The 23,041-nt window shown below is 37.9% G+C and overlaps 1 protein-coding gene across 1 annotated transcript in view; it reads left to right on the top strand.

Moving 5' to 3' along the window:
* LOC149141285 (mediator of RNA polymerase II transcription subunit 10b-like) overlaps positions 1-22,023 on the top strand; it is a 29,672-nt gene extending 7,649 nt beyond the window's left edge. The window contains exons 2-5 of the mRNA XM_089447192.1: positions 19,363-19,443; positions 19,603-19,705; positions 20,829-20,918; positions 21,731-22,023. Of these exons, the coding sequence (XP_089303318.1) occupies positions 19,363-19,443; positions 19,603-19,705; positions 20,829-20,918; positions 21,731-21,802 (346 nt within the window). The 3' untranslated portion in view covers positions 21,803-22,023. The remainder of the gene's footprint in view (positions 1-19,362; positions 19,444-19,602; positions 19,706-20,828; positions 20,919-21,730) is intronic.
* Positions 22,024-23,041: the final 1,018 nt, after the last annotated feature.

Raw genomic sequence — 23,041 nt, 5'->3', positions numbered from 1 at the left:
TATCACAAAGTTCATTAATCTTCATCATAGTTCTCTCTTTGCTCATATGTGTGGCTTTGTACTTATTTTACAACGTCATCTTTCGATTGGTTTTCTCACTTAATAGAGTGACTAAAGCATTAAACATGTGATATATTATGCTCTTCTTGACGATGTGAGTAATAAAATGATCTTTCATAGAGTCAAGGATGACTTGCTTGTCTTTGCCATATTCTTATGTTTTTCCAACAACGTGGGATTGGTCAACTCTACACCTAGTTTCTATACAAAGTCTTATGGATAATGCTCCTTCAACAACATTTGTATATAACACTTCTATGGGATGAAGTTAGATAAACCTTCCAATTTGTCTTTGTATATGACATTGAATGTAGTCGTATAAAAAAACAAATCAACAAAACCTAAAAACAACCTCTGATAGGTCTATTGTGCTTTTCTTAAGCACGAATCACATACATCTCACCCTTGAAATCTCATGACAACTTTCCACAAGTAGCAGTCTCACTATTCATACACGGGTTCTTAAAAAGTTTCAACAAGTACAAGTTTTCATCCCATGTCAAAAATCAAATAATAGTGAGTAGATTAGTAAGCTAATTTTTTTGAAGACTCAGAACAACATCTGATTTTTCTATTAATTTTGAACAGAAAAGAGGGAAAACAACTCCAATCTCATAGTCCCAAATTTCAATGCACAAAGAGGTGCACTCTCTTTCTACCTTATAGAGTAGGAAAGAGGATGGATACATTGAATTTGGGCACATGCACAACAAATTCTTAATCGGAAGTTTTAAACCTTATCTCTACAACGCTTATTTTGCATAGATAGCCATGTTAAATTAAGGAGCTTCCTCCTAGAGATTTGTGCCCTTAACTTTGGCTAGAATATCCTCATGCAAGAGTGTTTAGTGATATGCACTCTCTAACTATGCATGCAAAACTAAATAAGACAACTTAGAAATAGAGTTGTTTGCTAATTTCCCTTCGTCTCTCTTCCCCCTCTCTTCCCTCCATAGAAACTAGTGCACCTTCACTTTGGCAAACAATTTGTTGAAGAGAGGTGCCTTGCTATTGTTGAAGCTTTGCTATGCAAATTGTTGTACATCCTGTTCTATTAAAGGAAGGAATGATGTTGCTGGAGCATTGTTTGAGCTACATAGGTAAGTTAACCTACAAATGTTATTTCTGAAAGCTTTCTCCATGCAAGTGATTGATTGCAACCTTTAAGTTTCCTTCAAAGAGGACTCTTTTGAAATCAAGTTTTAGGGACTCAGCTACTCCCATCACCAAAGCATATTTATTTTTAATCCAAAAGGCTTAGAGTGACACAACACTATGTGGCCATTTTGAGTTTTGAGTATAACTTGTGTTCTTGCTCATTCGAGGTTTCCTTTTTATTTCCCATCGAAATAAAACTTGAGCCATCCTTTGTGTGGTTGGTTGCATATGTGTTTGCAAAACTCCTTGTCTAACCATTGTCTATTTGCAAGGGAGCTTTTGAGGAGGATGTCCATCAATCTAATGTAGGTAGACTTTAATGCACTTAGATTGGAGTTTTGCCCCATCTTACCCCTAGCTTTTACCATTTCCAAAATGGTCCTCTTCATCTTCCCCAAATCTATGTTGCATCCCAAATTGTTTCTTAAAAAATCTCGTTCTTCCTAGCTTTCTATAGGAAAGAAAGAATAAAGCTTAGAGATACCCATCCAATCATCTTTAGAATGTCTTTGGCCTCTTCAATATTAGAGCCTCAATCAAAGATGAGGTTGGAGGAGAATGACCGTTGAAATTGCTCCATAGATTCCATATTTGCTTAGCATAATCACAATGTAAGAGAATATGTTTGTATCTTTTTCCTCTTCCATCCATTTGCTACCTTGTGATGGCCCTACAATTTCTCTTCTCCTCAAACTTTTTCAAACACGAATTTTTCTTTACCTATGGTTAGCTAGAGAAAGGCGATAGATTTGTACTAAATAGTTGAGTGATAATCTTTTTTGGCATGGAACTTTTTGAAGATTTTTAGCGGGCTTCAGGCATGTTACCCACGAAAAGTGGGTGACCCCATAGGAGAATTTTTCTCCTAGATTTGTCTTTAGTTGGCAACCAACAACCCCTAACAACCACTGATGTAGTCGATATATTGTGCTAGTTGATCTCAGCTCCCTAAGCCAATCATATGTCCCCTCGCCCATTTATGGAGAGCGTATGTTTGAAGGTGGTCCATTTAAATCCTAAAGGTATGTTTTTCATTGTACAATCGGGTGCTTATGCTTGTTTTTTTCTTGGGCACTTTGGGCGTGGATTATTGGGTGACTTGGAAGAAGGAAGGGTTTCGACTGTAGTTTTGTTCCCTCACCTTAAATGAGTGGTTAATCCTCAACCCTAGTCCCGTGGGATCACCCTTATTGGCTTATATCTTTAGGAAGGACACCAATTGGGACACCTCGATTTCGGTAGCGCGGTCCTGTTTTTCACTCCCCTTCGCTCATTACAAGCCCTATTTCATCATCTTCCCTCTCCGTGTCATCAAGGCTCTGGTACACCCCCTCCCCTTGTCCACATGTCTGGATTGAGCCTGGAAATGTTGTCCCGGGGATTGATGCAGCTAAAAAAGAAGATAAAAGCATATCATGGCCACAAACAAAAGAAAGGAATATCATAAATTGCAAAAGATGGATGGGACATTCTATTAGCACGTGGGCAAAAGCCAAACATGAGCTCTACTCCTTCATTATGGCCATCACCCTTGTTCCTAGGGCCCCATGAGTGCCCCCCCCATCATTAAGGAACCCATGCATGTCCCAAACCCTAGTGGACAATGAAAAACCCCACCTTAAGGAGGTAATCACTAATTATATCATACACAACATGCTCTCATCTCTGGGAGCCTTGAGCAATATAAGAAAGATAAATCAAGAAAAGGCAAAAGACAAATGAAGAAGGCTAAAAAAAGAAAGGCCGAGGCAACTCATGTACCACAATTGCTCCCTCCTACTTTTATACATCGAAATATGTGGATATTTGTCATCATTACCACCCTTGAGCCCATGGCATTTGGCCTTGAGACCCCTGTGTCTTTATCCACCTCATCATTATTTACATGATCCCTATCACTTGAAGGGTGTACCTTGGAATTGCCTTTCCCTTAGGGGTTGGGAACATTTAATATGGTTGTTTATTAACCACTCCTACCTAGGGAGGTAACACTATTACATTCTCAAAGCCCCAAATTTGGAAGGGAAGCCCATTAGAAGTCTCATTTGTGCCCTGGATTAACATGCTTGATTCACTTAGATGCACTAATGAATTATTGTACTGGAAGGTGAGGAAGCGCATTGGATCTTATATGTAATTGGCAAATGGTTTCATCATGGGCTAGGAAACTTAACTGGGGCCCAAGCCCACTAGAGGATCATATTGACATTTGTAGAGGATGCGTTGAGAACCATGGGACTTCATCATGTGTAGTAGCATCATTTCATGTCATAAGCACCCTTAGCGCCTACAACTGTTTGTTCATTGCCCCACATTATTCATGAGATGATGCACTTAGACCAACATTACCTAGTTGGCTTAGCATGATCAGGGCAGTTGATCCAAGGCCCAAAGGAGCTTTCTCTCATCCTTGTGACATGGGAGGACAGACACCATCATCATAGCCCACATTTAGAGCATTGTACATGCTTATATTTCATTTGGAGACCCATGGGACCAACAGATGTGCCCCAAACCCATTTGGGGACCCACATGATGACTTACATAGAGATTAAGTGGCCATCCCCTTGTCCATCATTCATGGAGCCCTCTCTCTCATCTTGGCACCTAAAGGACTCAACGAGGTGCTCCGATGACCCTTCTTCATCATGACGTCACCATTTCGGCTCACTTATGGATGGTTTTTTCATAACTTATTATGCCTATTTGGTTGGCTTGTAACCAAGGCTTGTTATTTACACATTATTTTCTAATTGTTGGGGCTCATTAGACTAAATCAAATTAGTAGAGACTCGTGTAAATAGAGATGAGTCTCATTTGTCAGAACTTATCATCATTACTTGGATCTTTCTCTTGTAAAGAGTTTCACACTTTTTCTCTTGGACGCTAGTGGACACTCTTAGATGCACATTTTGATATCTTTGGAAGCTAGAATGTCGATCTTTCTTGGAGCTACTACATGATTTGTGAATGGATATATCAATTTGTCATCTTGTAAGTGCTTTTTGTTGAGTATTTTTCTTTTTAGAATGTCTAATGTATGGAATTGTTGCAACTAGTAAATGCTATTGTGCCGTAATTTATTGAAAATGATTTTGGAATGCTATTTGGTTGACAATTACATATGTTACTTATTGCATGACAATTGATGAATGTTCCTAGTGGATGAGATTTTACTTTTTTTTCCATGAAACTTAATAAATCTTTCGTGAGTAAATGTTAAAGATTTGCTGCTAGGGCATCATTCTTTAGCCTCCTTGAAGATGGTTTTGGAAAATTTTGAATCATCTTAGACTCGATAGCCTAGGGAACTAGGCACTGGTCCGAGAAGTTTGGTGATTCTTCCTTCTTTTCTCTTGTCCAAAATTTTGGCCCCTCTTTCCTTGGACGTCTATCTAGGGCATCCAGTGAAATCCTTTAGAGGAGGAATTTTCAAATTCCGTTTGGACAAAACTTTTTCTTTGTGTTTCCTCTAGAGGATATCAAGTTTTGGTAGAATTTCCACGTTTATTTCTCCATAAATTTGTGTGCCCTAGGTATGCCCTAGAACGGAAACCTAGTTAGTTGTCCTTGGAAAAGTGGCTTTCTTGAGGGTTGTATGAGCCTAGTATTCGATTGAATAAATCATAAGAAACCCTTTCCTCTCTCTTACCTTGACCTAGTGAATACCTTGGAGGAATTTCCTAGGTCTCTCAAGAAAAGTGAAAGGCCTATGGGAGGTGTTAAATCATCTTACAAAGCTTAATGAGAGGTCCTATCTCACCTCTGGAGTCTTGACCTTGTGTAAGCCTATTGTCATTGCAAGTCTCAAGCCCTAAGTCTTGATCTCCATTCTAGGTCTTCCTTGGAGAGCCTTTAGCTTCATTGAAGCACTGAACCATTATTGTGCCTCTCTTCGTATGGGTCTTTGAAATCACTTCATACGTTGTCATTAACTTTATCATTGCGAGTGATTTCCTTCCTATCGAAACTCCTCCCATCGGTGAAAGTCCGTAAAGAGTAGGGGACATCGGCTGAGGTGACAGTAGGTCCTTGTCCCATTGTTGTCACTTGGTCTGGTAGTTGTCTCATAGGTTCCCCTCCTAGGACCCTGCTAGATTGTGTGGCAACAAGGCATAGGGCATAACTCTCTTTCATTGAATGAGACCCTTTACTAGCTGGATTCCAACATTTGACATATTTTCCATCTTTTTCCCAAATTTTCCCTTTGCTTAGTTCCAAATGAATGGAAAGCTTTCCTCTTTGTGAAGTTCTATAGGTAACTCTTTAGGATCCTTCTATAAGGTGGTCTTCACTTCCCCATGGGCACCTTTTATGGGGACTTCAATCCATGGGTACTTTATTTTGGACTAATTTGTTTGATTTGATATTTCCATAAATGTTTAGAGGGAATGAACTTTTTGGAGGGATAGGTGCACATTCCATGCATCTTGCCAGAATTTATGGTTGTCCCAAAAGATATGGTTTCCAGTTGAAACTCTACTCTAGATATTGCTATTCTAAATGGCAGACCCTTTTGGAAGATCCAACTCTTGTAAATTTTTTTAGCTTCTTTGTTTTCCAACTTCCAAGTACTACAATCTTAAAACTTTACACTCTAAAGTGCATCTTGTCTCTTAAGAAGCCTCCAATACAACTTCACTATCAAGGCTTTATTGACCAATACCATTCTCCTAATTCTTGTTCCCCTTGTCCATGAAATGAAGTGACATTTCCTTACATTTATTACTACTCTTGATAAGAAGTTCCTAATGTTACCAATGACCATCTATTTTTAAAAGGATGGTTGCTTGCACTATGGGTATAGACACAGAGCTTTTGATATAGAGGGTCCTCGGATAAAATCGTATGAGGACAATTCTGCTTGCCAAAGGTAGCAATTTGTGTGGTCTAACAATTGATATTTGTCGTAAATTCATCCATAATTGGATTCCAATCCCTTGCTTCGTGCCTTATATTTGTCCTTGGAGTCCTAAATATTGGATTGGGAGCTCTACTCTTTGAAACCCTAAGATGTCTACAATTATTTTTTGTAATTTAGGGCGGACTTTAATGAAAAGGACTTTAGATTTCTCCTTGTTAATTTCTTGTCCTGAAGCTTTCTCAAAGGACTTTGGAATCTCTAGGATATTTTGAGCTTCCCTTATGCTGGCATATCCAACCAAGAGAGTTTTATCAATAAACTGAACATGAGAGAGAGACTTGGGATGAGAAGTGATTAGGATTCTTTTGATCTTCCCTATACTCCTAGTGCCTTGTTATTTTTTAAGGATGACTTCATGAAGTTCTGTTTTTGTGACAATGGTCATGAGTTTGAAGTTCACGCCCTTTGATGCCACTTTTGGAATGCACTTCATAACCTCTGCTTTGTTGGTTGGATACTTAACCTCAGGTCCAATAGTGAGGCCTTGAAGAAGAGTTCTGCTTCTTTGTGTATCTTATCATGGCCTCTAACCATATTGATGTCAAGTTTGACAATTCTAGAGATTTTGTTAGAGGCTCTCCTAGGTGAAGTAGTTTTATGCAAAAATTAGTGTTCCTGTCTCTTTCTATTAACCATCATGTTTTGGATTTCTTCTTGGAAGATTTCCTCTTTCTCATACATGCCATCTAGACTACTTGAAAGGATTTCATCCTTTGTTAAATCTCTCCCGGGTTGGAATCTCTACCTCAATTTTGTCTTGGAGGATTTGTCATTCTCTTACAAATCCATTATCTTTTTGAAAATGTTTCCAAATACTGCCTTAGCTTTCCATTCTTTCAGGCATCTTTAAGGTGCAAGGACTACTTAAGAAGGGTTAGCAGTATTAGTTTCAAAAGACGGATATGTACATTCCTCCATTCTTGTATCTTATTCAACCTCATTAATTCAAATCTAAAGTAAATATTCTTGTGTCTCTCCTTTTGTTAAATTTAATCATATATGATAGTGATTAGAGAGGGCTCTCTCAAGGATAAAGGATTTGACATTCAATTCTTTTTTCTAACTAATCTTCACTCAACAAAAGTTTTAGTATTTTCATTGAGAATGCTTTGCTACTCTATCTATTATTCCAAGTAAAACTCCATTGTTCGGCTCCACATCTATCATGGAATTAGAATTAAGAAGATCAGCTATAAGATGATTGTATCTTCTATGAATTCTTTCCTTATCCTCGTGGAATCCCTTGATCAAATTCATGTCTCCTTTGATGCTACTATGTAGCTTAGGAAGGATTTTTTTTTCTTGCTGAAGGTAGGTTCGAACAAATGAATGTTGGAAGAATGATATTAGGTGGATATATGTTGGTAATTATGAAGGAACAATTTCAAAACCTCGAGAAGACTTGGCACTAACGCAAAGTTTCCCTTAAAATACTTGTTTGACTTCCAAGGTATCAAGGTTGATCTGAATCAACCTTAATATCTACCAAGCATTTATGGATGCCCTCACCCTGTCTTGATATGGCAGATTTACTCTTCCCATATTATCAATGTTATTTTTGTATCTTAAATGATTATTACATCAAGGTTTTGACTCTCATTCTTTCTTTTGAGTGTCCTTTTTTCATTCAGGTTTGATTTTTGAATGTTTATGAGACTATCTTCTATCTTTTGGTATTTTAGAATATTAACAAGAGTGGGTTGGAAGACTTCTTTAGGTAACCTTAGGAAGCCCCCTTTAGCAGATTTGGGGAGTGTTTTGTGGCCACTTAAAAAATTCTTGAGTTGATTTTATTATTAATTGGTAATGTTTCATTGAGTTTCTTTGAAAAACGTTTCATCATTAGGTTTCTTGCCTAGAACAATGCATCTCCCTGCTTGAGCCACTACCTAGAAGTGCATCAACTAGGAGAGTTTGATCTGCATGCAAGAATGGCTCTCTACCTAGGAAAGTGTGCCCTATCTACAACTAGAAGTTTCCTTATCTCAATGGACTTTAGACAAAAATAGAACTACCCTAAAGATAGCACTAAGGTAACTTTAGAAAATTAAACTCCTATAGGGTCCAATGGTTAAGAACATGTGTTACTTCCTTGGAAGTAATAGGTTCAAAACCAGAGCGGGTTAGAGTTTTTACATGTTGAATGATCAATATTCACCTGTTGTGATGAGGTTCGAAGGGTAGACATTTCCTTGGAGTGGGGCCCCCATATGGGAGTGTCTCCAGATGTCTTGACCCTTGTCAATTCAGAAGTTCCTGCTAGTACTAGCTACACACAGATTTTTAGTTAAAAAAGGAAAAGCAAACTCAAAAATAGACAAGCATCAGTTTTTAAAATCTAAAATGCTAAATCTGGGATGACATCTAATACTGGAAATGTTACAAGGTTGGCGTATGCATGTCGGAAGTATGCATACTCCTTGTCCATCTCTCTTTACGTAATTACATTGTTGCACCTGATAGTATGGGAGTGTCTCGGCCCTTGCCAAGTCACAAGTTCCTGCTAGTATTGGCTTTGCAAGTTGTTGGTACTGGCTGCACACACTTTTTTAGTTAAAAAAAGAAAAGCAAACTCAAAAATAGACAAGCATCTGTTTTAAAAACTAAAATGCTAAATTTGGGATGACATCAAATACTGCAAATGTTATTAATTATGCATACTCCTTGTCTATCTCTCTTTACATAACTACATTGTTGCACCTACGAGTTTATAGTGCTGCAGCATTGCTATCCTCAGTGTTGCTGTTCTCATGATTGCACAAGTATGATGCAAGGCATGTACATGCCTTCCTTTTTTACATAACTGTAGTGCTGCACCATTGCTATCCTCAATGGTGCCCTTATCACGATTGCATAAGCACGATGCATAGGAATCAAGGTATGGCATTGCTGAAGCACTCCCTCATGGCAGCCAAGGCTACCAAAGTAAAAATTACTATCAAGGCGACCAAAGTAAAAATCGTAACGATCCCTCTTTGTGAGGAAAGTGTCCTCCACCAAATCTAGTCTCTTCCTTAGTGATTTGAACCTTCCCCTTCATCACAAGCCTTATCAAAATATTTTGTGACTTCGTGAAACTAGAGGAACATACTCAAGAACAATTGCTCCCTTCTGAATTTTCTTTGAGAAAATGGTACTAGGCATCTATACGCCTGAAGTGGTAGTGAAGCTTTGGATAGTTAGAGAGTTTGATCCAACTCTTATTGTTATAGTATACCACAATAAGCTCCATCATTTGTTTGGTCAACTTTGCTATCAACTTGTGAATCGAGATGGCCTTACAGCTAATAGAACTAGCTGCCATATACTTTGCCTCTCGTTGAACTGAGTGCGAATATTGCTTGTTTCTTCTTGAACCAAAACATCATACTTGAACCCAATTTGAAGAAACAACCTGAAGTACTCTTCCAATTGCTTGCATCTCCTCCCTGATCATAATCAACAAAACCATGCAGGACACCGACTCACCATCTCCCAGTGTTTAATGCAAAACAAATATCAGGTTTGGTATTCAGAAGATATATAAAGAAATATTCAACTGCTCGTAGAATGAAGGATCTACCAAATCCAAATCTAAATCAACACACAACTTTAGATTTGAGACCATAAGAGTGGCCAAGGGTTTACAATCCATCATCTGAAATGATAAATCTCTTTAGAATCTCCAGTGTACTCCCCTTGTCCAAGGAAGACCTCCCTTATATCTTGCAAAACCTCTAGATCTAAGAAGTAATGCATCAGTTGATGCCATTCTTGTCAAACCTACGTGCCAACTATGTCTTTCTCCATGCAATGAACTTCTCATAACTACCTTTAAATATATCAAGCATCTACATACAGCACCAAGACAAGCAGATTGAATCTATCAAGCACATGATAAATTTTGAAACCAACAATGCTGTTTGATAAGCCCAAACTATGGGCACTCAGCAATCCTAGAGTGACATGCATGTGGTTCATGCATCTGCATACAGCACCAAGACAAGTAGATTGAATCTATCAAGCACATAATCCAACAATGATAAGCCCAAATTATGGGCATTCATCAATCCTAGAGTGCCATGCATGTGGTTCATGCTTCAGAGTGTAAAGGGCCCACATGGATATCATGCCTATGCACCTCAAAACATCTCATTTGATTAATGGAGACTTCTTCCTCAATCAAACCATTAAGAAAATACTAAATAGTCTTTACATCCATTTGATATAAAGGCCATCCCAAAACTGGTGCAAGAGACATATGTTTCTGATGGAAGTATACCGAGAAATAGGAGAATCCTTTTGTTGAGAACCTGGCCTTGTACTTCTCTATGCTTCCATCAATTTCATGCTTTACTTTGTAGTATGTACAACCACATGAAATCAATCACTGATATACCCTTTGCTCTTTGCACAATCTCCTAGACATCATTTTTTAGTATGGAGTTATGCTCCTCTGTCATGGCATCTTGCCACACCTGCACTGTATTTGCCTTCTCAAAACTGGAAGGATCTAAATCAGTGTTGATAATATCGGTATCGGGAAAATATCGGCGAGGGTCCGGAAAATATCTTATCGGAAATATCGGCGAAAATATCGGCAAAATATCGGCAAATATCGGCAAGCATAAAAAATGCATAATATATTCATTTTTTTCAGATTTCTAAACATATAAAGCAATAACAACATGAACTAAACACATTGGCACATAAATATGAAGAAGACATTGATATATATGATGTCAAATAGAAATGATACATCAAACTTCAAAGGCGATACCAAATCCTGCTGATCCCTGATAATTGTCCAATCAAGGACTCAAACAAAATAACATCACATATCCTGCTAATCCCTGATAGTGATAATTGTCCAATCAAGGACTCAAACAAAACAACATCACATATATAAAACTTTAAAAGTATTTCATCATCATGAGTTATAAACTTATATGTAGCAAAAGTTGCAAAACAAATAAAACTAGCAGCTATCTATCTGAGACCATTGGCCTCTCCTTAGCAGCTTTCTTTCTGTCTTGTTCAACAATTGCTTCACGAGCTTTTTGTATAACCTCTGCACTAGAAACCATACAAGGCATCACATCTGCATCATATGCAGAGAGTTTAGCCAGATGGTATTTCAATCGTGTAATCCCTCCTGACATCTTGGTCCCACACAAGTTGCATGATATATATGCCTGATTTGCCCCACCAACAGCCTCCCCATACTCCCAAAATGGGTCCAAGGCTTTTGGCATATTTGACATTTGTAGTGAACTAATTCAAACCTAGGGCACAAAAAAAACAAAAAATTGGCATTAAATGAGTATAACTATACAGTGCCCAGCAAACACTCAAGAAACTATTTTAATTTTTAAAGCAACATCTTCATGTTCATAATTTAAACAACAAAAGCAAGCATAAAAAATGCATAATATATTCATTTTTTTCAGATTTTTAAACATATAAAGCAATAACAACATGAAATAAACACATTGGCACATAAATATGAAGAAAACACTGATATATATGATGTCAAATAGAAATGATATATCAAAGGCGATACCAAATCGTGCTAATCCCTGATAATTGTCCATTCAAGGACTCAAATGTGGAGAACCAATACAAAATAACATCACATATAATAATAAAAGTATCTCATCATCATGAGTTACATGTAGCATAACAAATAAAACTAGCAGCTATCTATCTACTGCCCTCTCCCCCTTTTACGGGAAAACATGATGGGCTGTTTGCCAGGCCTGCCCCTAGTAGTAGAAGGCCCTGACACTGCCTCTGCACCTAATGTCAAATAATGAGTGATAGGCATGGAGCTATGCTCTCCTATATCTATAGCAGATGGTGTTGATGCTGATGCTCCCGCAGTGCCCTCCTCCTCCTGCTCCTCCTCTAAGTGCTGCTGCTCCTCTGACTCCGAGTCCTCCTCTTGCTGCCCCTGCTCTAATGGATCATCTGCCACTGGCTCTAACCATAAAGGTGACTCCTGCAATATGGGCTCCTGAGACTCCACCCTCCACGGAGACAATACATCAATATTGTCTAAGGAAATGGCATCTGGATCCACTGGTGATTCTATTTTCCTCACTCGAAGTCGGATGTTGTAATGCACATACACCAAATCGTTGAGGCGTGCGAACTCCAACCTGTAAGAGTGTCAAAAAAAGTAATGAGTCTTGACTCTTGACTCTTGACACTTGAAGGTCATAAATTAAAAATTAAAAATTACAATAAGTGTAATTGCTCAACTGAAGGCTTGAGTTCAAAGTTATACCTGTTGCGCTTTTTGGCGTGTATTTTCTCAAATACACTCCAATTGCGCTCACACCCTGAAGAGCTACATGTTTGACTCAAGATTCGTATAGCCAAATTTTGCAAATTTGGTACCCTTGCACCATAGCTTCGCCACCAAAGATCTACAACAAAATAATGAAATAAAAAATTCAAAAACTTAAAAGTTAAAAGTTAAAACATAATTAAATTCAAATTTCTAATTTCTAATGAGTGATGGCTTGTCACTTACGTGGCATGAAGAGGGCCCTTTCCTTAATGGCATCATCAAAGCCAAATAGGCCAACACAATCCTGATAATTATGTATCTCGCGGCTGATTTTGCTACGAACCTCAGAATCAGGTACCATCCTCTGAATACAGGAATGGAGCCCTTCCATCACCTCGCCATCAAAACGAAAATTGCATTTGTATGCAAATGCAGGGTTGAGGAAGAGTGCTGCTGCATGAATGGGTCGATGAAGCATCCCTGTCCACCGACTATCGATCACATCCCATAACATCATCTGCCTATTAAGGCCAGCAGAACCCTTGTCTGCATAATAGGAACGAATGGCCTCCTTGGCCCTATCCATGCCCTCATACAAATAAGGCATTGCAGGCTTCTCTCCATCCTCCAATCTAAGAACCTTTACTATAGGTTCGCTAATTGCACATGCTTCTTGTACTCCACGCCAAAATGTCTCAGAGTACACCATTTTTTCAATGGCTCTCCCATCAGGTCTCTTGCTGTATCTACAAGCACGCCAATCATCAGACACAAACATTTGCTTCAACTCGAACTGACATCGAAGCAAAGACTGAAGAGTAATAAAGGTTGTGGCAAAACGTGTGATGGCAGGACGCCGCAACTCCTTGTTTCTAGTGAACCTCCTCATAAGGCTAAGAACAAAAGCATGGTTATAAATAAACTTGGGGATGCTCCTAGCCATATCAACTGGCTCCTTGATGAAGGAGAGTTTCCCCATATCCTCAAGCAACAAATCAAGACAATGCGCTGCACATGGAGTCCAGAACAATGTGGGATGCCTCTCCATAAGCATTCTGCCGGCAGACACATAATTAGCTGCATTGTCTGTTACGACTTGCACCACATTCTGCACACCAATCTGCTGAATGAACCCATCTAACAACTCACATATCGTTGCTGCATCTTTGATATGTTCTGATGCATCCAACGATTTAATAAACATGGTACCTTTAGGACAATGTACCAAGAAATTTAGAAGGGTCCTACCCTTCCTATCTGTCCAACCATCAGACATCACTGTGCATCCAGTGACTTCCCATGTCTGTTTCAACTCCGCCAATCTAGAGTTGATGTCCTGTTTTTCTGCTTGAAGAATTGGCCCCCGCAACTCCTCATATGTGGCACTTTTGTACCCTGGGCCCACAACAGCAATAGCATCACACATTGGTTGCCAAAATGGATTGGTTTTTATGATGCTGAGAGGTAAGTCGCTCCAATAAATACACCTCCCCATGACTCTATCTGCTTCTTCCTTCTCCTTTTTTTTATAAAGCGATTTTATGCCAGGTTGTGCTCCAGCTCCTGTTCGTGGAACAAAAAATGATGACCTCGCATTCACACTAGCAGTAGTGCTAGCATGTGATGGTGTGCCAGTTGTGGAGCCCCTCCCACTAGGGCCAGTAGGGCCACTACCCTGAACATCAAAATCAGGAGAAGATATCCCAAAAGATCTACCTGCACGTTCAGCTTTGTTTCTTTCCGCCTCTTCCTTCTTTCTGTCCTTTTCTTCAATTGCCTCAAGAGCTTTTCGTATAAGCTCCGGACTAGAAACTTGACAAATGCCAACATCATGTCCAGTGAGTCTAGCAAGATGGTATTTCAGTCGTGTAAACCCACCTGTCATCTTGTCCCCACACAATTTGCATGAAAGATATGCACGATTTGTCCCACCATCAGGGATCCCATACTCCCAAAATGGGTCCAAGTTTTTTGGCATATTTGTATTTTGTAGTGGGCTAACTCAAAAGGAAACCTACAGCACCAAAAAAAATTTGGAATTAGTAACTTAATAAGTAATATATAATATTATAAGTTTTTATTAAACTTATTATATTTTTAAATTCAAAATTAAATCATATTTTTAAATTTAAATTAAATATAAAAATGAATTTTTTTAATTATTTAATTTTTATTTTGTATTTATAATTTTATAGAACTGTCCAGAGAATTTTTAAAGTATTAAATTAATAACAATAATAAAAACAAAATTTTATTTAAAATAAAATAATTCATTTTTAAAATAAAAAATTACAAATACACCTCCAAAATAAATCTATATTTATTATTTATAATATATATTTTTGAGTTAAAGTTTAAAATTTAAATATATATAACATAAGTCGGTAATAATTAATAATTATTATTGATTTATTTAGTTTTGAATCTTGATTATGAATAGGTTCACCGTTCTACTGTCTTTTTCAATGGAGATACTTAGATAAAGATTTGCAGCGCCACATATGGCGATTGCAGAAGACTTGCAGTGTCTTTTTTCTCTCGAAATCTTGTAATAAAAACTTGCAGAAGACTTGCAGTGTCTTTTTTCTCTCGAAATCGTCCTTGAGATACACAATATTATAAGTTTTTATTAAAAATAAAGACAACGATTACAGACTACAGTCTTCGTGGATTTGTCGACGGTTATATATATTATATATTATAGTGGTAGCGGTGATTAAAATTTAAAACGAAAACTGGTAGCGGATTGCAGAGAGTCGAGACTGTAGGTACTAGGGCCACAGACAGCGTGGTAATACGTTAACGGTTATGTAATATGTATTATGTATACACTGCCATACAGTAAACGCAGCGGCACTGAAGAGTGTGAAGAGTCAAGACGATGTCGGATTCAATGTTCATACCTTTTAAGATTTCTTGGCAGCCAAACGGTAAACCCTCCTTCGCAGCACCGACCGGTTCCGTCTCACTCTCCAGCTCGCACGAAAACAGAATGACGGGCATCGAAAACTCAAAAACCTTTTTATAAATCGATAAAACCTAACCTGGCGATATTTACCCTGTTCTCGCGATTTTTGCTAAAATATCGCCGAAATTTCGGATTTCTCGCGAGAAATTGAAAACATGAAAATCTCGCGATTTTTCTGTGGCGATATTTCGGCTCAGAGAAAATATCGCGATTTTTGCGAATATCGCCGATTTTTCGGCGATATTATCAACACTGATCTAAATCAATGATGGAAGACATTAGTGCAACATAATTAGGAAACTTCTGAGGATGACTCACCAAAAATAAGTCTTTGGAGCTCCTGCTTGTTCTTGTGCCTCCCTATAATGTCTGGTTAAACCTCCAGCTTCTTGGTTGTACTGGGTGGTAAAACAGGTACTCTGGGTGGTAAAATGGGCCATGTACCTTGAATTGGAACCTTGCTGATCTGAATTTGATTCCTCTAAAATATGTTAATCAGCGCTTGGAACAGCAAGCTTTTCTCCCAGGTTCCTGAGACTTAGAGGACCAAACATCCTCATAAAACTTAACATCTCGGCTCACTACTATCTTCTGCACAAAATATAAACTCTGTAAGCATTGGATGATTCCTTGTAAGCAACAAATATCCACTTCAATCTTGAAGGTTCAAGTTGAGATCTCTTCTCATCAGGAAAGTGAACATATAAAGGACAGCAAAAAACACGAAAGCCAAATACTTGTGGTTTATCACCAGTAAAAGCTTCTTTTGGTGTATTGAGCTTCAGGATCTTGTGAAGACACTTTTGAGAATGTAGACAATTGCATTGCATGCTTCTTCCTGAAGAAACGGGGGCAGATCTAATTCATGACCTTGGTTGTCTCTATGTTGGACTTGTTCGTCCTCGACGCAACCCCATTTTGCTGAGGTTTATCAGTATTATCAGCTGCCTCTTGAGCCCGACATATCTACAAAAGGATTCAAACTCTTTGGAGGTGTACTCTCCATTATCTCAACAACTTAATTTTCTTACATGTCTGATTCTCCACAAAAAGTTTAAACTCTTGGATTGTCAGACTACATCCTTGGTCTTCATAAAATATGTCCAAGGTTTCTAGGAGTCTCAATCTGTGCACATTGCTAGGGAAAGCCGTCTTGGCATGCATGCTGAATTCATAGCACTTGCACACTCTTGTCTTCTTTACCTTGAAGTCCTAGAATCCTTGCACATGCTCCATAGTGCGGGTGGCCAAATGTCTTGTGCCAAGGCTTGCATGGTTGGTCACCACAATGCACCAGGGCTTGATCTATTATTGGATTAACAAGCAACCTATAAAGGTCTCCCTTTCACATACCTCTGGCCAAAGTCACTAGGATCCTGATTCCTGACCGCAATATCTGATAATAACTTGCTGATTGTCAAAGTTGGCCACATATCTCAAATTTGTCACTGGCTGAAACTGATAGCATATTCGTTTTAAACCAGGAACATATAAGACATCATCAAGCTCAAGAGCGTCACCTGCTGGCATGTAGATTGAGACTAAATCCATCTTGGTTATTGGATAACATCATCACCGAGTTCCACGTTCCTGCTCTTGAAGTTTGTTGAACGCTTTCTTGTTGAAGGCCATGTGCCTAGATGCTCCACTGTCCACTTACTACATCGAAACAATGTTAATGGAAACCATGGAGAAGACCGTCTCAACTCTGGATACTAAGTCATTCATTCCTATAGAAGCATTTGCGCTTCGACAAATTGCTTATGTTGCTGCCGATTGTCCTTTCTCTTCCCTTTTTCAGGGCACTAGAAGCTTAGTGGCCCATATGATGGCACTTGAAACACTTAACATGGGTGAGGCTTTTCTCCTCCTAGTTGAAAGACCCTCCATCCCATATGATGGCACTTGAAACACTTAACATGGGTGAGGCTTTTCTTCTCCTAGTTGAAAGACCCTCCATCTTCCTTCTTCCCCTTTTGATGCTTCTTGGTCCTCCTTTATTACCACCTTCATCTTCCCAATGAGGGCTAGGTTTTGAATTTCCTCCAATGTTGCAAACATCGGCATTGGGATAAAATCGGGAAAATATCGGTAAAAATCGGAAAACATCAGCAAAATTAAGATACCATCAAAATATCAATAAAAAATGACAAACATCGACTAGGCCAAAAAATCATGATTTAGCGACAAAATCGAGATGTTATCGGGATGTTTGCAACACTGATTTCCTCCACTCTGGCTGAAATACTGTCTGGTTTGGTCTCCTCTTGGATAAAATCATCCCGAAGCTTCTGAAAGGTAGGAAGCTTCTTCTGAGAACATACACCTAATAAATGCATCCAAGGATGAGTGGATTTCATTTAGTGCTCTGAGCACCAACGCCTGATCCTCTAGTTTCATCTCAACAGCAGCAAAGCTGATCTCTTAACCTGGTTGGACACTGTATATGATTCACTTATGCAAGTGTTGCTGAGCTTCTTTTTTAGATGTATCTTTCAGTTAATATTCTCACTTTGGTATAGAGTGGTCAAGGCATCAAACATCTTCTTAGCCTATTTCTTCTTCACAATCTGAGGGATCAGATGGTCGTTCACCAAATCTAGAATGATTTGCTTTGCCTTTCCCACCTTGTTATGGTTAGCCAAGTCGTTGGATCAGCGGGTGTTTTGGGGCTGCTTCAATGGAACCCCATAGATAACCTCCTCTAGTAGCATATGTAGTGTGCACTTCCATGGTGTAAAGTTGGAAGTGCCTCTTGGAACACTACACCAATCAGTTAGCTGGGAATTTTTTTTTCCAGATCAGAAATCTATCACAGGTACAGATTGCTTCTCTTAGCCACAACAACACTTCAATCACTGGAGAACTTAGGACATCACACCTCACAACCCACCACAGCTCTGGTGTCTTTAAACACTGAAGACACTTGGGCATCATGCCTGCTGAAACCCTCCAACAGCTCCTTTCCACAGTGCACTGATCTCATGATTCCTGGAGTCCTGGAAGATTGCAGTGAACATGCTCTGATAGCATGTTAATTTTCAGACTCTGGTAAGCAGATTCCGCACTCAGGAAAATAACCTAAACACCAGGTAGCTAAAAACATGAAAACCTCCAATCGAAACAGCAACTTCTGAAAATGTTAATCGACAAAAGCACATCACTGGAGATACAAACAGCAAATACACAGATCTGAATTTTCAATCACATCAATCTTTTATCGAATTCTGAAAAGAAACTGAAATACACTACAATTGCTCAAAACAAGAACTAACCAACCAACATGGTGTTGTGCCCTACATCTTCTATATAGACTAGGAGAAACTAGGATCACAATCAACGTTCTTAATCCCTGTGGCGTTCCCTAAGCTAGGAATAGATCTGTAACCCTAAAACTGTCTAAAGCAGTGTGTTTCTCTGCTTGATCCAATTACCGAAGAAGTGTGTTAAGAAATAGAACACACATGACAGGACCAGCAATATGATGGAAAAGGTCTCAAACCATATCTTTAAGTTACAAATATATAATACAATGGGTGATGCCACCTCACAGAGAGGCAAGCTCTAGATCCTAACACTTTGCATGTTGCATGGTGACATGACATTAGTGTTTTGTGGAGCCATTCCTTGGGTCTCTGACCTCATGTTAGGATCACGATTTTGTATGGTATATGTCATATCTGTTATAAATGTGTTGCTGGGGTTGGGGTTGGGTTTTCTTTGTATTAATTCTCTGCCAAAATCAGTGCCAAGGGTTATGTACTAAGAAAAGATGTGAAGAACAGTAGAACTGCTCTGACAGGGCTCAGTCTCATCTCAATGCTGCCTTGGCAGCAGCAAGGTAGATGGGTCTTCTTTGTATTTGAATCTGTATTATATTTAATAATATAAGATGCATTTTTTTTTCAAATAAAAACTTATGGGGTTTTGCAAATATATCAATATGGTTTAACTTTTAATTTTGATGGCAATCAACAGAAATTTTTTAGTGAATGAGCTCAATGAAATGCAAAAGGCTGCACAAAATACTGATATTCAGGTTCCTCTTGAGGTTATTAGGTAAGTATTATGTTAGATCTAAATATTTTCAGTAATATATTTCTTTCCTTGTATTATTTTTTCTTAATGTTTTTTTGCCCACCACATTTTGTTGACATTTTTTAAAGTTTAACAAGGGCATCTGAAACAATTTTGAAGTGGGTTAGTTTCTTGTATTAGGTTTATTGATGATGGAAAGAATCCCGATGAGTTCACTAAGGATATTATAAACAAATGCATTCAGCGAAACCAAACAACTAAAGGAAAGTCAGAAGCTTTCAAGGTGAGGAAATGTCTACTTGTCTGTTATTTGTTGTGTCCTTTCTGTGGAATTCAGACTTTCAAGATATTTTGTTATCACAAAATATCAATTGATCCATCAACTGCTGCACTGTTTGAGATCAAATTCCATCTTGTTATGGAAACAATATTTATGGCTGTATTCCATTGTCTTAATTTTCAGAACATGCAACCCAAAATCTGTTCATTTTAGAACATACCAAATACCGAAGATTGAAGTTTTGTTGAATAAGAGATGTATTAGAGGACTGGCATTTTTGGAATGAGAAATATCCTGCAAGCAAAGCTAATTATGAAATAAAGTCCTCGAGCAAAGTCCACAATATCCTTCATTGACGAGAAATGTCCTGTAAATTGGAAGTTAAGAAAATAAATTGGAATAAATGAAACACGGTTCTGATAGGAAACCTGCTTTTGGGATTTTAGATATTTAGAAGAATATCTGTACAATTCTGTTGCCCTATCACAAGTTTTATGTGACTATCATAATGATTTTGGCAGTGTGTTTGGAGTAATCATTTCTTCGAAAAGCATCTTTCTGCAAGAGCGTCTCTTTTAAAAGATCAGTTTATTTAAATTTTGTATTTCATGCAATTTATCAAAGTAGCTTGTTTTTATGTTTTAGGGTTTGATGGTGGGACTTCAATGACATTGCCAATTTTGACAGTAGAGTTTTGGTTTTTAGTTTTGTAAATTGTTGTTATTGGTTTTGAGTTTTCTTTCTGTGTTTCAGCTTTCAGTTTTGAGATTTGATTGTGAAAGACACTGTATTTGAATTTACTTTTTTTCAATTTGATCATTGGGAACTTCTGTGCAAAGTTTTCTGCCTGAATATACAAAAAATAATGGGACTGAGCATCAATATTTTCAATGGAGATTTCAGAGGGGAGGTAGAAGGTGTCAATTGAGTGAGTTGATTGTGTGCAGGGTAGGGTTGATGGTGAAATGTAGTATCATGAAGGTGTATTAATATTTTATGTTTCCAATTTCATAAGGAGATGTTAGCAATGAATAAAGTGCAATTTTAACAAGGTTTAAAATTTAAGATACTTAACTCTGCCTTCTAGACCCTGGATGCTAGACTTACTATTGGTGTATGGCTATAGAATCTACGGAAACAGCTTTTGGAGGAACTTGAACAAGAATATCCTGAGGAAGTAGAAGTATACCGTGAATTGCGTGCCGCATCTGTTGCTGTAAGTACATTTATAATTCTTATGCATAATATTGTCAGTATTGATGTGTTGTAGATCTAAGTTATGTCTAATTCATTGTATAAGTAGTATTATACTGCACTAACAAAGTATAGTAGTAGGGTCTGGAGTATCAAGATTGAAAAAGGAACCAGGTTTGTAGGTAATAAGAGTTGTCAGACAAGCTCGTGAGTCCTTAGCATAAGGTGTTCATGGAAACAGTATCATGGTTTGCAAATTTATTTTATCAACTTTGCTGATGATTCAAGAGATTGGATTGAAGCTTTTGCTAGGATTTTTTTGAACCCTCTTTAATCAAATGCTTAAAACAACTTTGGGCAAAGTTGTGTTCCAGTCATAGTCATATCGACAATCTAGCTAAATGCTTCCTTGTTTCTGCTTTGAGCAGAACTTCATTCAATATTTAGCTCTTTTTTTTTCCTTTTGTTTTGCCTCCAGCATTGCCAGAGAAGTTGGTATGTAAGTTAGATTTTGACTATGAAATTTGTATCTGTAGAGGCAGCACACTAGTCCATGCTCTCTCTTTGATACTTGATGTTACCCATTCTAGCCTGCATGTTATATTAGTTGCTTTTTGTATATGTTTAGTCACTCAAGTGTCTGGTGGGATAAGTGCAATGCAGTGGGAGCCCATATTCAGATGATCATTATCAACCTAAATTGCTGACAGGATGGAAAATATAGGTCCTCTTTAGTATGAAGGACATTCATAATAAATAAAGCATCTCTGCTATCCTCATTTCAGCTGCTAATTTCTTTGCTTCTAAAGTTGTTTATCATTTGCTGCTTCACAGGAGTCAAGAAAACAAATGCAAGCACAAGGGGGATTACCAAATGGAGATGCAAAAATCAAGACTGAGCACTAGCCAATATTTCAGATTCTTGTACAGCTCGCAAGATTATGATGCTGCTTAAAATAATTGTTGTAAAAATCTTCAGACAAAGGAATATGTAAAATTTATGTGATTGGCAGCTATGGCTCAAGCTTCAATTTTTTGTTTGTTTGTTTGTTGAAATTATGTGTGTATTCATGGCCCTAAGTTCTTTTTAACACCCATAAATGGAAAAAGTTCTTTTTATGTTGTTATTGTTGCCCTTCAATGCTCCCCAAATGGGTTTGGGTTCTTTAGTGCGATGCTTTTCTTGTGAGGGCATTTCAGTAATTTGTTAGCTAAATTAGATCATTTTTACAAACTATGCCTGTCCTGGAAGCAGAGACAAGATTCACTACCTAGATGTCTGTTTGGACTTTCTGCGTTACTTATAAATCAAATAAAACTTGTTGGAATAATGAAGTAACAGCAGACTGCATAAAGACCATTACTAAAAATAGCCATAATGTTTTTAGCAGTAGAAATGATGGGAGCAAAGAATGCGTTTTAAAATGTCAACTTGTCACTCCCTTTGAATTATCTCCAAGCAATACTAACAAAGCTCATTGCCATGCAGAATTCTACATCATAGAGGGAGTACTGTAATCTATTTTCATGTTGCTTCTTTCTGCTGGTTGCAGAAGGTTTATTAGAAAAAGCAGACGATATAAATGTTGCACCAAACCCCTTTAGAAGATGTTTCAAATTGAGATACTATCCTTCACAGTTGACATGACGGTAGGTGAAGTCTACTGTAAGAGTGTAAATTTTTTGCCACCTAGAACGGGAAACAAGTACGACTTTCCAAGCTTGATGGATTTCGGAAATGACACATACGGAACCTTGAGAAAGGGAAGTAACATGCATGTTTGGACTTTTAACCCGATCTCTCGTGCTATATTATACTTCAACTTGGGTGGGCAGATTTGAACTTGGAGCATAGTACACATGACAAACATTCCAACTTGTCGCTGGACAAACATATTATTATTTTTTAAATTCTTTTAATCACATGTTATGGTATTATTAATAAAATAACAGAAGTTTGTGTCTTTTATAATAAAGCCAAGCGTTAACCAAATCTGCTGGAAACATTCCAACTTGTTGCTGGACAAACATATTATTATTTTTTAAATTCTTTTAATCACATGTTATGGTATTATTATTAAAATAACAGAATTTTGTCTTTTATAATAAAGCCGAGCGTTAACCGAGGGTGGCGAGGGTTTTTGG

Source organism: Pinus tabuliformis, chromosome X (assembly GCF_031772625.1).
Source record: "Pinus tabuliformis cultivar Carrire ecotype Pingquan chromosome X, CPIR1, whole genome shotgun sequence".
NCBI classification, from domain to species: Eukaryota; Viridiplantae; Streptophyta; class Pinopsida; order Pinales; family Pinaceae; genus Pinus; species Pinus tabuliformis.
This window is presented reverse-complemented; position numbering and strand designations above follow the sequence as displayed.